At 35.3% G+C, this 16,660-nt stretch overlaps 1 protein-coding gene across 1 annotated transcript in view; it reads left to right on the top strand.

Moving 5' to 3' along the window:
• The window catches only part of LOC138700253 (MOXD1 homolog 1), a 232,565-nt gene extending 216,268 nt beyond the window's left edge, over positions 1-16,297 (top strand). The window contains exons 10-11 of the mRNA XM_069826746.1: positions 3,062-3,428; positions 15,977-16,297. Of these exons, the coding sequence (XP_069682847.1) occupies positions 3,062-3,428; positions 15,977-16,168 (559 nt within the window). The 3' untranslated portion in view covers positions 16,169-16,297. The remainder of the gene's footprint in view (positions 1-3,061; positions 3,429-15,976) is intronic.
• Positions 16,298-16,660: the final 363 nt, after the last annotated feature.

The raw sequence follows: 16,660 nt of genomic DNA, 5'->3' as shown, positions 1-16,660 counted from the left end.
AATTGCAGAAAATTTAAATACGATAATTAAATAAGTTGAGAGTTTGTTGATAGCCTACATTTGAGACGAAGTTATAAATTACTTTATGTTAAATATGAATTCTATTTGTTATATTCTGCTGCTTTTACAAATTATCAATAGTCGTCTATGGTGTCTAAACAGACAGACAGACAAACATAATAGTGTAGGCCGTAGGGGCTCGTGTTATTCCGTTGGGTTTTAAATGAAGGGATAATATGCCGACTGAGAATGTACAGTTTATGAGGCACGCAATCACGTACTACCAGTTATTTTGGCTGGATCTGTTGCAGAGGGCGTGTGTGACCATCATTCCAAGATGTCTGACTTGTTTCAGGTCTGTTCTACGAGAAATACCCTAATTAACTTTTCCGTTTCTAATAAGATAGAGAATAAGAAAGTATTATACATTTTTATATAATATAATTATTTACTTCATAACCAAGACTTGAACTCAGATCTAAATACTAGTCTCCATTTGATAGTCCAGACATTTTTTAAAGCTAATTTGCTGATTTCAGAAATTGACCTTGCTTGAGAGTAGTAAACACCAAGCCCCCTATAGTTAGATTTCTTTGCATTACGGAAGTGTAAGAGAGGTTGCTATTCATCATTCCCATGTACTGTACACAGTGACCATGTCAACCAGCGTTCCAAATCCTAGTTGATTTATTAAACCTACGTACATACTGTATGTGGCAGTACACAGCATATTTTTTCGGTAGGAATTACAAAGTAATTAAATATCAATAGACCCACATAAGAATATTATATAATTCGGTAGAAAACGTTCGTTAATATAGGATTACTGTAGGCCTATTGATGTTTAATTAATTGTTTCTTCCTCTTGAAAAATTATGCTCTGAACTGTCACATATGAGGTTTCGTAAAATCAACGACGAAATAAATATTCGTAAAGATTTATTTTCTGTATGTGTTTTTCTTTACATGTTTTAGTTAGTTGTTTAATGACGTTTTCAGTGATGTTTAATAATAATAATAATAATAATAATAATAATAATAATAATAATATTTATTATTAATATTAATATTATATTATTAATATTATATTATTATTAATATCAATATTATTATATTAATTATTATTAATATTAATATTATTATATTTATCATTATTATTAATATTATTATATTTATTAATATTATTATTATTATATTTATTAATATTATTATTATTATTATATTTATTAATATTATTATTATTATTATATTTATTAATATTATTATTATTATATTTATTAATATTATTATTATTATATTTATTAATATTATTATTATTATATTTATTAATATTATTATTATTATATTTATTAATATTAATATTATTATTATTATATTTATTAATATTAATATTATTATTATTATTATTATTATTATTATTATTATTATTATTATTATTTCGCGCATAAACCTCTTCTAGAATTAATTTTGTTTCATTTGCTACAAAAGACATGGTAGACTATGTTGTATTTGTTCTCCCGTGGCTAAAAAGATGAGACTTACGAAGAAAAGAAAAAGAAAGAATATAAAACGAAATTTAAAATTATGTTTTATTTAACACGCTCGCAACTGCCGAGGTTATATCAGCGTCGCCAGTGTGCCGGAATTTTGTCCCTCAGGAGTTCTTTTACATGCCAGTAGATGTATTGACATAAGCCTATCGCATTCAAACACACTTAAATACCATCGACCTCTGCCGGGTTCGAATTCGCAACCTCGCGTACAGAAGACCAGCACTTTACTTACTGCGCCACCCAGGGCAACTCTAAAACGAAAGGAAGAGAGAAATGAAATTAAAAATTTAAAGAAAGGAGCAAAAAAAATATTCTATACAGTTTTTACGTCAGTCCGGTAAGTTAGATTGTACAGGGGCATCATTTTATTTTTACTTTAATTTTTATTGCACCTGAGTTTTTTAATGTACTCCTCTCCCAGCCCTTCTACTAATGAAGTTCCAACTGCCCTCCACACAGAACCAAGGCCGCATATTAGTAAACAGTACTGAATGAGTATAGTACGTTCCAGAAATATGTTCGCGTTTTCCAGTGACGAAAGAGCTTTCAATATTGAATCATATTTTCGCACAGGTACTGTCGTTCGTTTGCCTATGTCGCATCCCTGTTTCCCTCCCTCGCTTCTGCTCGCTCGTCTGTAAACGCTAGTGGCTGGGCTGTCTTAGCTCTTTTCTGAAAACATTAATTTCTGTTAGGAATTGGACGTGTACGTAATATTATACAACTGTTTAAAATAACTTAAATGAAAGAGCCTCGTTAAGTAATTAACTGTCACGTGATTTCCCCCCTTTCTAAGACCCTGCTACATAACTACTTGGACGAACAGTAGATAACATGTCTCAGTAATTTTATCTTTTCGGATCGGGCAAAAGTGAAGATTGAATTTACAGTATGTAAGGTACTCTTTTATAGAGTAGGTACAGAATTATTTCAACATGGTTACTAATACGAAGTACGAAACTGGGAATTGGAATTCGGTACAATAGTCTATAGTGCGATAATATGCACAAAAGAACTGAAGCCTGTATCTGAATGAACGGCCACCATTTTCAAAAATGTGTTTAAATATCCGTATTATGATTATTTTTCAATTTAACTTCATTTTCTATATTGTACGCTAATGTGCTGTAGACAGTATAATATACAATGAATACGTTCGCATGGATAGCTCAGTTCGTGAGTAGAAACACTTGTTAATATTGTACTGTACTTTGATTAAACAAAAACCTAATGTAAATTATCAAACTCAAAATTGCGATATTTCCTAGTATACGTAAATGGAATAACTACTTTTCTTCCCTCCTATTCCTAGTAAAGTGATTTGTTTGTATTTTAAGCCAGTATCATCGAACTCCAGTCGTGGATAGAAAACGATGTTTCCGGTTCTCAATCGTTAATCCAAAGGTATACGTAGCCAGGTTAATATTAAAAATTATAGTAAAAATAAAATGATGTCCTGTACTTTGTAAGGGAGTCACTATGATTGACTTACTGTGTTTCTTTTCTAGTGACAGACAAGGTTCGAACCGGGTCTCCCGCTCTACCACGACAACAACGACAACCAGCACGACCCCGATCTTCCCAACGGGGCCGGCTGGAGCCCTGGACGAGGAAGCGAATCAGCGCGCCATCTCTGTGCTGAAGCAGATGAAGGACTTCACGGTGGAGACCGTGGACGGTGGTGCCGGGGGTGCGGACGGGCTGTTCGGCAAGCTGGTCATCAGCGAGCCCGACGAGTTCCGCAATCGCAGCTTCACGGCCCACCTGGTGGAGCTGCCCTGGTCCGAGAAGCTGCTCACACAGCGTGTCGAGCAGTCCTTCTACGCGGGCGAGCACATGGTCTTCTGCAGGAAGCACGACGACGAGCTCGCCATCGTGAGTATTAAAGAGGGTTCATGACTATTGCTGCCGAATACAGCCAAAGTCATCTTAGGTTAGGTTAGGTAAGGCAACAGTGGCTAGGGGCGGCTTAGGATCGAACTTCAGCACGTCGGCCATAATGAAATCTATTGTACACACCGAATTTATGGGATTCATGAGGATGAGGTGTACCTGGCCACCGGCCGCATGTGACCTAGTTCACCTAATGGGGTCCCCCTCTATTCCCTTCGTCCTAAGTTCATACCGCCAAAGTAACCAAACAGCACAGTATCCATTCCAACAGCCCTTCCAAGGTGTCGAAACGCTCTTGGAAGTGCTCTTAAGGAATGAATCCTGGCAAAGATATTGCGGAAGTCTGGGAACCCAGGAACATTTGCGGAGAGGAATCTCCCCTCCCGTAAACGGACGAAGATATGCATCTTGACCTGAATATGACTACTGAATGAGATGAAGAAGATGAATAGGGTGACCAGATTCACATCGATAGAAAAGAGGACACAAAGCTTCAAAAAGAAGGACATTGTTCGAAAAAAAGAGGACAGAGAATATGTACTTAGATTTAGGCTTAGGCCTGTATTATACTATAAATTACGTCAATAGCTATTTTCTTACAAAATATTTACAGTACAGTCAGCTTGGGTAGCGTAGTCGGTATAACGCTGATCTTCTGTACTCGAGGTTGCGGGTTCGATCCCGGCCCAGGTCGATGGCATGTAAGTGTGTTTAAATGCGACTAGCTCATGTCAGTAGATTTACTGGCATGTAAAAGAGCTCTTGAGGGACAAAATTCCGGCACATCGGCGACGCTGATATAACCTCTGCAGTTGCTAGCGTCGTTAAATAAATCATAATTTAATTTTTTTACAGTACAGATTTTGGCTTATATCATACTTAAAAGTATGTTAATAAATTACAAAATTATTATGGTAAAACTTAATAATAATATTTTACAGTTAGCTACATATGAAAGTCAAGGAAACTATAATTATTATTAAAGAGGACAGAATATATATATATATATATATATATATATATATATATATATATATATATATATATATATATATATATATATATATATATATATATATATATATATATGTATATATATATACATATATATATATAGATTCAGGCTTAGGCCTATATTATACTTAAAATTATGTCAATATCCATTTTATTACGGCACACTTATGATAAAACTTAATAATATAAAATTATTTCACAGTTAACTACATATGAAAGCCAAGGGAACTATAAATTACAATAGAACCCCGATTATCCGTCACCCTATTAACCGATTGGCGAATTATCCAACTGTCTAGTTCTCGCTCTTTTTTTTTTTTTTTTTCTTCAGAAATATGAAGTACTGTTTTGTACATCATACTATAGATTCTACATATGTTTTGTTAGAGAGTGTTATTACACAGCATTGTCTACTGTTCGAATTGTCATTCTATAATATAACTTGTATATAAAATGTCTTCCACTGGTGTTAATAGAAAACGTGTTGTGCTAAGTATTGAAAAAATGGAAATAATTAAATGGTTTGAGGAAGAGAAACTGTGGCTCATCTCGCATCGGAATACGAGATTGGAGTTACAACTCCGCGATTTAATAAAAAAAAAACAGAGATAAAGTGTAAAAAGTACGTAAATCTACAACATAAGACCTCCTTTATTCCTATCTTTCCTGAGACAGTCATTACAAAGGGCTTCCTTGCCCCTTAAAAATCCGTTGTTGACAACCAGACTTAAATTATTGAACTTCTGATTCACTACCTAGCGAGTTAAATACAAGATCATGGAGGAAATTACAAAATCTTCCACGGTACGGATTATCCGATTTTTTCGATTAACCGTTCAGTCCATCCCCTTCATTACCACGGATAATAGAGGTTCTACTGTACTATCAAAATACATAAGAGGACCGCACAAAATGTGAATTTAATATTACTTTGTAAGCAAAGAGAATTATAGCCTAATCGTTGGTAAAGAGTATATTTCGTTGATGCTGCCACCTACAGGAAAATTACTTGAAAAAAGCGTCAAATCAGATAATTTTAAAATATCAGTCATACAAGTTACGAGAAGGAGGATATTTCTTGATGTTTTTAAAATCCGTCCGGACCCCGGACAAAAGCCTAAAGGAGAACAGTCCGGACAAAAGAGGACGTCTGGTCACCCTAAAGATGAATGATATGAAATCTAAATTATTTTTTTACACAGGAGGGGAAAGGAAATTGATCGTGGCAATGAAAATTCCAACCCGACATTTACCTAAGTAACTGTGAAAAACCACGAAAAAACTAGTCAGGTTGGGCGATCCGAGAATCGAACTACAGACCTCCCGAATCTGAGTCCCATGCAGAATAGCCATCTTAAAAACAAGGCCTGCTTAGAGCAAATACGACGTCACATTGCTAGTGCAAGCACAATATACAGAAATTTACAGTAGCGTTTTCTTCAATAAATGAAGATGAACTATACAGCCTCTTTAATCAAGACTGAAAATTTAAGTTCAGATCTATTCCAGGAATTGTAGGCTATGTAATCTTAATAATAATAATAATAATAATAATAATAATAATAATAATAATAATAATAATAATAATAATAATAATAATAATAATAATTATTATTATTATTATTATTATTATTATTATTTCTTTATTAGACACATCCGCTCTGTGAAATATATGTACAGGTATATCTATAATTTCGGTTGTCGCAATAGTTACTTAAAATATTAACAATTATTATTAGCATTTAGGTCTTTCTTTATTAAACATATCCGCATAACTCCACAATGACATAAATCATAATATTTACTAGACATTGCATCTTCAGCTTACCTAGTTGGAATTATCAACTCTGAACTTTAGCAATGATTATTTCAAACTTATCACTTAATAGTGTTCCAAATATAACGCATTAAAGTCTCTCTGCCTATGAGGTAACACACAATCGAAACTGCTAAGAATTTTGCGATGAACAATCAATGTAGATTCATTATGACTATAGACGCCGGATTTTCGCGAATGACTTTTTCGCGAATTACTGCTAATTGAGTCAGAGAGTTTAAATTTGTATAGATGTGAACGAGACTAGTTCTGTAGACACGTTTTACGATCACGTTTTATCGCGAATTCTATTATTTTCTCTCGTGACATGGTTAATGCGTTTTAAACAATTAAATGAGTTACATTCAATTAATTCCAAATGGGACGTTAAACACTCAAACCCTCTGGTGCACGGCCTTGACTATAATGAATTCATGATAACAAAAGAATAATAATAATAATAATAATAATAATAATAATAATAATAATAATAATAACAATAATAACATTATTATTATCATCATTGTCATTATCGTTTTTATTATTATTATTATTATTATTATTATAACTGATTGTAAACCATCAATGTGAAAGATGCGAAATTATTAAGTATAAAAACTACACAAAAATAAGAAAATTACGTACAATAGGCGATAACGTGTAAAAAGGGCATACACTATGCTCATGTATGTTTATTAGGCTATATTATACGCGAAACATATTTACAATTTCCGTACAAATATCCTCTTTTGAAGAAATTGGATGCCTACTTATTGCACACGCTGCAGATATTGTAATTTTGGTAAGTTTATAATTGAAGTATAGATGGCATGAGAGTAGCATAGGTATGGGAGTCGTTTGTAGATGGCGACTTGTGCTCTCTTAAGCGACGAATGTCTCCTTACAGCACTCCTGTGGTTGGTTACTGATGAACAAGTCCATGTCAATAATTTTACTTTACTATGCAGCATTATATGTTGATCACGCAGTTTACCTCGTACATACAACACAGAATACACAGTGTATTGATCATGCATGAAAAGCGAAGAGTCGTTGTAAGACAATGAACTGACAAATTCGGACATTTTAAGTCAAGAATATTACGATGTTCAATTGTTAATTAATTTTGCATAAAATTAAATGTTAATCTATATTCACTAGACATCATTGGCGACCTCAAGTTCGGAAAAGTGATTACAAATTGTTATCAATATATACTAAACAAAAATATGACATAGAAATTAGGATAAGTGCGCTAGAAAAAAAAAATAAACTACGTAATATGGCATGTTAGCAAGTAGGCTTAAAATAAATTCAGTTCTGTACTGTTATTATCACTTGGTAATAAAGAAGCAAACGTCATCATTCTGATGAAATTACTCGTTTATCCTCATTACTAATCACGAATCTAAGAGCAGAATATTAATTGAATACAATAGCTTTATTACCTCATTACTGTTCTGCAGAAAATAAATAATTGTAGAATGCAAAAGAAACAAGACACAAACTTGCACCAGTCTGTTCATCGTGTTTCTCGGATAACACAGACTACTTCCATAACTTTCTTCCTCCAAATAATTATCAGATAATGATATTACAATAAAAATAAAATGTTGGTAGATTAAGGGTCTGATTAATACATATGAATTGATCACTTACGTAGTGTATACACTTTATTCACAGCTATTAAAAATTTCGGACATTTATTTTTCAATATAATATCAATTCAGGAATTAAATCAGAAACGTCCCGGCAGACATAAAAAAAATGTAGAATAATAGTATTGCTGAAAGTTTGGGGTGTCATAAGTAGGGATAACCCAACTCTTACGGACCTCTAACAGAAATATTTCTTCGTAGTTTCCTGCATTGTAGAAAATGGAAAGGTTAGGTTCAGAAGCTTGTTCCAAAAATAATATAGGTAACATTAGAGCGGAAAATTATCCTTTGAAAAGGTGAAAAAATTCAAATATCTTGGAGCAACTGTTACAAATATAAATGACACTCGGAAGGAAATTAAACGCAGAATAAATATGGGAAATGCCTGTTATTATTCTGTTGAGAAGCTTTTGTCATCCAGTCTGCTTTCTCAAAAAAAAAAATTGAAAGTTAGAATTCTTCACCTGACATATAGTAATTAGGAACATTAAATTCATACGTACATGTAACGTATGGGCGAATCCATAAATGCATATAGAGTGTTAGTTGGGAGGCGGGAGGGGAAAAAGACAAAGTGATATTCAGTTGTTCCTGTGATTCATACTGTTTTGTTTTTATTGCTAGCAATGTAGAAATTAAATGCAAACAGTGTATTTCATTGGCCGAGTGAGATGGTTCAGATGGTAGCATTTGAGACTCGTATTCGGGAGGTCTCAAGTTTAAATCTCTTGGCCGACTAATCTGACTGATTTTTTATGGTTTTCCTCAGTCATAAAGGCAAATGCCGGATTGGAAATTTACATGCCATGATTCAATATATACATTGTTTATTACAGAAGAAAATAATTAAAATATGTCTTCATAACTCTATTGATTTTACACCTCAAAAACTGTTTTTAGACTTTAATGTTCTTAAAATAAGACAAATTTATTATATTGTATTAATGAAATTCATTAAAAAAATCGAAATAACTTTGATTCTCATAGTTACGAAACAAAAGGTATGAATTCTTTAAGATTATTTGAACCAAAATGCAACACTGCTACAGTATTTAATCATAGTAGTAATTTAGGCCCAAGAATATATAACCAAAGTATATTTAAATATCCTAATCTTGTCAGTTCTAATAGTTCTAGTATTAAATTTAAAAAGATATGCATGGATTTTATAAATAATGAAAAGTTGTGAATTTTTAATTGATATATTCTTATTGTGTAGCAAGACATAAAATCCGCCCCTGAGCACGAGTTCTACTCTTTCAGGGGTGAGCTAAAATTTTATCTGTGTATATTACATTTTATGTTACAATTATTAGCAAAATTAATTAATTAAAATCTATAATCAGTAATAAGGACATAAACCCCCTACAACACACAAAAGAAACAGGAACTCAACAATAGTTAAAACGGAATACTGGTATACCCACAGATCCTAAACACGCGATTTGATCACAGATGTTGAAGAGTGTATAAATAAGCTTTAAAAAAATGTATTTCATTACTTTTAGTAAGACAGTAGTTCAACGTTTAGAACTTTTAGAAGCTTGTATTATAGCACAGCACAGCTATATTCTAGAATACTTTTCATTATACGTCTGGCTTTTGTCCTGTGACGTTGCTTTGAAAAACAAACATTGAACAAAGGAAAGCAAAGTTAAATGTATAAAATATTAGTAACATGTTTATTTGTCCACTTCTATGAAATAATTGTCAGCACATCTGGCTATGAAACGAGTGGGCCCGGGTTCAAATCCTGGTTGGGACGAATTACATGATTGAGGTTTATTTCCGGGGTTTTCCCTCAACCAATTGAAGCACAGTTGCTGGGTAATTTTCGGCGTTAGACCGGGGACTCATTTCGCCATCATTAATTCACATATCCGTACAATAGCCCGGGTTAAATTTACGGTGCGGAGTGCTTTACTTGTACAAGAGCGCGGCAGTTCGGCTACCCAATCATTCACAAGAATAGGAGTGGTAAGCACAATAAACCTTCGGGTCCCTCTTCCGTACAAAACAGCGTATTCCGAATCTTATCGGACCGGTGGACAACAATGACGTCATGCTGCAGCGAAATAGGAACAAAACTGCTGGAAGGTTCGATGGCTGTCATGGCGGCTGTACAAGTTGTCTGTGCTATGCTAGCAAGATTTTGCGAAATTTCCGTACTGCCATCTCGTTCAAAGAAAAGAGAGCATAAACAATTTATCTCTTGAACCGGTGGTAATAACTGGTCCGTTGACATGTTCGCTCATAAGCCATTAACATATTGTTTTTACGTTGTGCTCATTACAAACAACACAGCAGGACTAAAGCAGAACACACCGCCATGACACAACAGTGCACGATGTCATTCGTCTGCTAATTCCCGCCCTATACAAGAACCAATCAGATTCACTGATGGCGGCTGATGGAGACTGCCACCACCTCTGCAAGCTGATGGAACCGGTGCGACACCGGTGGAGCATCAGTGACGTCATCGTTGAAATTCAGAACACCGTGATGCCATCAGATTGCTCAGCGCTGAGATTCGGAATACGCTCAAAGAGAGAAAGATGTTTATTTGTGCAGAAATGCCATTGTTTTCTCTTGTGTTCGAACGGATCTTAAGGACCCTTTATTTTTATACTTACTTACAAATGGCTTTTAAGGAACCCGCAGGTTCATTACTGCCCTCACATAAGCCCGTCATCGGTCCCTATCCTGTGCTGTGGTCGTGCCAGAGAATCAGTCCCATTCCGAGGCTTATTGTAAGGTTTTGTAACAACCTGTTTTTTTACTGTGATGGGTTGTTAGCCCTTCGCCCAACCCCCAAGCTGGAGAACCACCCCTTATCAGCTGTCCACGACTGCTTATTCAATATATTCGCAGCTACCCTCCATATCTGTACGCCATTTCCTCTATCCGCAACCTGAAGACGCGCCATGCCATGATGGTAGGGACCCACAATACATGTACCCTTTCTTTTATATAAGAATAAAACAGTTTATGGCAAAACCAGAGATTGTATAGCACCAGCAATCGAAACTACAAAGAAAATTTAGAATGCAAGAATTAATCAGATACTTCTATCGGAATAAATAATACATGAACAAAATCATTTTAGAAAGCAAATTTATGTAAAATGATCTAAATTGTGTAAGCGATATGGTGTTGAAGAGAAATATATTCAGGATAACAAAAGAAATGCGGGAAAGACTCTGAACGATTACATCGTATTCACCAAAAAGCTGCAAGAAGGCATGAAGAACAGATGTACTAGACTAGACGGCATTTCGGAAGGCGGTCAGCTGCTGCATGCGCCGTAGCATTTCTGGTATGTGACGTCACAAACTTATACAGTAGAACCAATCAGAATCAGTCTATAACAAGTACTTCCAGAGTTCGTTTGTTCACGTGTGAGTGTTTTAATACATTGAATAAGTAAAACTAACATTTACTGTGTATGTGTAAGATAAATAAATGGAAGAAGAGACTTTAAAAGACATAGTTCATATCCTTGCTTTAGCCCGCAGTGAATTGGAAACGCATCTGACAGAAACTGACCTATACGAACTGTACGTTTCACTGAGACACTCTGTATATAAAAATGGGAAAGAATAACAATAAGAAGAAGAATAAAGCTCATTGTAAAATACGTTGTATAATACCCAAAACGTACATAACACATGTAAACATAAACTTAACATAAAAGGAACATAACCCCTCCCAACAAGTGGTTGGTATTCAGGGTATAAACGTGGGAGGATTCTAAGACACAATAATGCAGTAGGCAATTCAAATGAATTGGAATAAAAATGAGATGGCGACCAGAAACGTTTCAGTGTCTTGCTACCTAGTAAGGGGGTATAAGTTTCTGTGTGGCGTCGCTTTACGTCCAACAAGTAATGACCCCTCCACCGCCCTGAATTTCCAACTGTAAACAAACTGGGGTTCACCACGCCTGGACTCGTGACCCCGTGGCGACCCCAAGCATTCTCGAGATTCCTCCTTAAATAAAGGACGATTTTACGGGTAGATGGTCAGCAAAGTACACGGCGAGGGACAGAACACACATGAAATGTAAAATGTATCTTTTGTGTTGACGCTGTAACTGGGTCAGAGACAGCACTTCGAGTTCGATATATTCTCCATTCATAGCATCATTCTACAGTCAAATAGGCAACGAATTACGAAGCAACAGACACACAGAGAGCTATTATATCGGCAGTACCCTACTTTGTTTTTTATTTCTCTTCATTTGTTTATCCCAACTAGGCCTTACACATATTCGAGAATAACAGCTGCAGGTCGTTTTACGTAAACTTCATTTTCATACGCTAAAAATTGTTACGACGACGATGACAATTTCTTATTATGCATTTCACAAATTTCATATCAATTTTGATCTTTATCATCATTACAAGGCCTTGGTGCTAATAACTCAATTGAGCCACTGTAGGTAATTTAAATAATTAGTTAATGGTAACACTTAAAAGAAGACAATTACGGCAAGAGTTTTGTTTATTTATCAATTTAGCCTCTAGTTCAAGTTATAGCCAGAGTGCGGGAGGGCGGTGCATTAAGGTAGGCGCTAGCTTACAGGAAAAAGTTCGTTCGTTGCGTTCGCATTTTTATTATAGTATCGCTCATTGTCCGCATTTTCGAATGAAAAATCAAATAGTGTTAATTTATCGCTAGAACGCATTATTTCATTGTAGTATTCTGAACTGAACCTGGAAATAAAATGAATAGCTCTGTAACTTATACAGGGACATCATTTTATTTTTACTAACATTTTTAATATTAACCTGGCTATACCTTTGGATTAATGGTTCAGAACCGGAAACACCGTTTGCTACCCCTTTCCACGATTGAAGTTCGATGATTCTGGCGTAAAATACAAACAAATCATTTTACTAAGTATAGGAGGGAAGAAAAGTAGTTCACCCATTTACGTAAACTAGGAGATATCGTAATTTTGAGTATGATAATTTTCATTAGGTTTTTGTTTAATCAAAATACAGTACAGTATTAACAATGACTGTTTTTACTCACGAACTGAGCTATCCATGGGACGTATTCATTATGAAGTGTATATTATACTGTCTACAGTACATTAGCGTACAATATAGAGAATGAAGTTAAATTAAAAAATAATGATAATATGGATATTTAAACACATTTTTGAAAATGGTGGCTGTTCATTTTGATACAGGCTTCAGTTCTTTTGTGCATATTATCGCACTATAGACTATTGCATCTAATTACAATTACCAATTTCGTCCTTCGTACTAGTAACTCATGTTGAAATAATTCTCTACCTATTATATAAAAGAGTACCTTACGTACTGTAAATTCAATCTTCACTTCTGCCCGACCCGCACAGATAAAATTACTCAGACATGCTATCTACTGTCCATTCAAATGGTTATGTCGCAGGATCGTAGAAAGGGGGAAACCACGTGACAGTTAATTACTTTCATTTAAGTTATTTTAAACAGTTGCGAGTGAGCGAAATCGGGATGCGACGTAGGCAAGCGGACGACAGTACCTGTGCGAAAATATGATTCAATATTGAAAGCTCTTTCTCACTGGAAAACGCGAACATATTTCTGGAACGTACTATACTCACTAACTCAATACTGTTTGTACTTACTATGACCTTAAGGCGACTTTGATTGTATACGCTTGGTTCTGTGAGGAGAACATTTGGAAGTTTACTAGTAGAGGGGGTGGGAGTGAAGTACATTCAAAAACTCAGGTACAATATAAATTGAAGTAAAAATAAAATGATGTCCCTGTATAAACTATGAAGGACATATCTGGTTGATTTAGTATTTATTTTCATTTTAGTAGGTTATTTTACGACGCTTTATCAACATCTTAGGTTATTTAGCGTCTGAATGAGATGAAGGTGATAATGCCGGTGAAATGAGTCCGGGGTCCAGCACCGATAGTTACCCAGCATTTGCTCATTTTGGGTTGAGGGAAAACCCCGGAAAAACCTCAAGCAGGTAACTTGCCCCAACCGAGAATCGAACCCAGGCCATCTGGTTTCGCGGCCAGACGCGCTAACCGTTACTCCACAGGTGTGGACTTTGATTTAGTATTTTCCCAATCTCATCCCATATGCTCTTTCTCTATATTACATTGCTATAAATCTAATTTCATAAATTATAAATCTCTTCATACTGTTGAACTTAATAAAATAAGCTTCTCGTCATCCATTTCATTATACCTTCAATATTACCGCGATTGGAGGCCTTACAATCGATATATTTGCCATGGCATTCTCTATTTCGGTCTTAGACCGTCCGGAAATACGTTTAGAATTCTCTGGTCAGAATTCTGGACGAAATGCGGCCATGCGGACAGAGAGAATACGGCCAAATGGGCGATGCAAAGAATATAAATCCGAACGCGCCGTACGGAGCCGTTCCTGCAAATGAGCGCCTACCTTTATTGGTATGATGGACAGTGGGTAATGAATAACGGCTGATGGATAATGTATGGAGATTGATGTGAATGGTTGCTGGTGTATGGTAGTGGTTTATCATACATTGAAGACATTGGGTGGATAATTGATATTACACTTGATCACATATAAATCAGATTGTCCATTCCTATGTTATGAAATGGCAACATAAAATGAGAACAACCACTAGACCCTCCACCGTCGAAAAGGCATTTTTTGGTAACGACGCTAGATGGAAGTACAGTTGCTCCATGCAATTTCGTAAGGGTTATAACGTAACTTCTTTTGCAGTCGCTAGATGGCAGCGTAGTGAAATTGATAACATTGAGCTCTATACTAAACTGGAGGCACCACTGCAATTCTTCTTTCCTGTCTGAAAGCGTGACTGTTGGCGTGGGTATTGCTCTCTTTTTCTAACTAATGTGTTTCAATGAGTCTTTCGTGAGGTTGATGTTGCACATGCGCAGTAAGCAATAAAATACCGTTAGTGTAAGATAGCATTCACTGCAAGAGAGACAAGGACAACACTATATTAGAAAGAGATAGGAATATCCTCCGGTGCTCAGCATTCGGTCACGCTTTTAAAGCATTGAGTAGTGCCTCCAGTTTAATCCTCATTTCAATTTGATTGATAGGTCTTTCCCCTCTGCTCACACTCTCTACCATTAGTGAAGGGGAAAATGCTACTGTCCAGCTCACAAACGTTAGACTAATAATTGACTTTCAACATGGTGACAAATTTTATTATCGAAAGTGTTTACCAGTAATCTATATTTCATAAGTCTTTACTAAGCGTTTATATTTCATTTTATTGGTATTTATATAAACTGGCACATTAAAAAGCTATTGAGAGCAGAAGATAAATGTTTTTCCTCCGCTAGTTGCTACTCTACAGCATACACAACGGGACAATCTGCACTGCGTCACTCCTCCCTGACTTCATAATACAAACTAACAATCCTTAACTTAATTATTAGTTGAAAATATTGTAAGAACGACACTTAAATATACTCGAACATATAATCGTCAAACATCTGTGTCATTGTATTTTATATTCACTAATATAGGCCTGCTTTATTTAATATTTTATTTTCTTGTGTGTACAGCTTGGGGGGTGCAGGTATAAAATGTAACAGCTACCGGTCTGTCACTGACGGACTCAGGGTAAGTAGAAAGGGAAAGAAATGCCTTCGCATCCTCTCAACTTGTATGAAATGTCGTTTAGTATAGAGCTCACTGACTGTTAAAAGTCCATTAGGCTGACTAATTTGTTACATGATGAGGGATGTTACATATTGGGTATGGTTGGCAGTGGGATTATTAATATCTATCTATCTATCTATCTATCTATCTATCTATCTATCTATCTATCTATCTATCTATCTATCTATCTATCTATCTATCTATCTATCTATCTATCTATCTATCTATCTATCTATCTATCTATCTATTTCTTTATTTATTGGATTATGGTATAGTATGAGTGATTGATGTGGACAATTGATGATTTGTGAGTGAACCTTCATTGATTGACAACGATGATGAGTTGTATTTTAATAGCAAATTGTGAATTCTTTTGTTTCAGCCCTTCACCACAACGAAATTCCCTAACTTCACGGAGTTGCCGGAGGACAACCTGGAGAGCAGATCACATTGCGAAGGGAAAGTCCAACACTCTCTAAGGATTGATCATAACTCCGCTTCATCTGCACTGAATTGCTTCGGAACAACTCTGTTGTTGTACTTCACAATGCACGTGGTCATCCTCATAATCTGACTCCATGAATGACGACTCTACTGATGGCAAAAGTTCGCATTCACGACGATTTCGTCCCGTCAGATGTTTGCATTGAAATGCAGAGAAGTCTCTTCCTACTTAGTTCCTGGGGTGATAGACGATCAAGGCAGAAGGTGAAAACGTCCGTTACTTCTTAAATTGTTCGTGAAGACTGATGTTTTGTTTCACAAATGAGTTTTTTATATAAACTCGTTTAAGGTAGTTATTTTTTCAATTTCTCTTTTATATGATTAATAGAGCCCGGGTGTTTAGGCATTTTGGTTAAAATAGAAAGGCATATAGGCACTAAAAATAGTAAAAATAGGCAGTGAAATAGGCATTTATTATTCATGGAAACAGAAAAAAAAATAGACAAATACTTAATAAACTATCCCATACGGTACTCACTTTCCTTGGTTACATGTCACAACAAGATGCTTTTTAAGTTGTCAACTGTCATAGTGAGCCGCCTGTCAGAGAACGTTTTTCATG

This window comes from Periplaneta americana, chromosome 5 (assembly GCF_040183065.1).
Source record: "Periplaneta americana isolate PAMFEO1 chromosome 5, P.americana_PAMFEO1_priV1, whole genome shotgun sequence".
In the NCBI taxonomy this organism is placed as follows: Eukaryota; Metazoa; Arthropoda; class Insecta; order Blattodea; family Blattidae; genus Periplaneta; species Periplaneta americana.
Note: the sequence above shows the minus strand (reverse complement) of the source record. Positions and strands in the feature narration are given on the sequence as shown.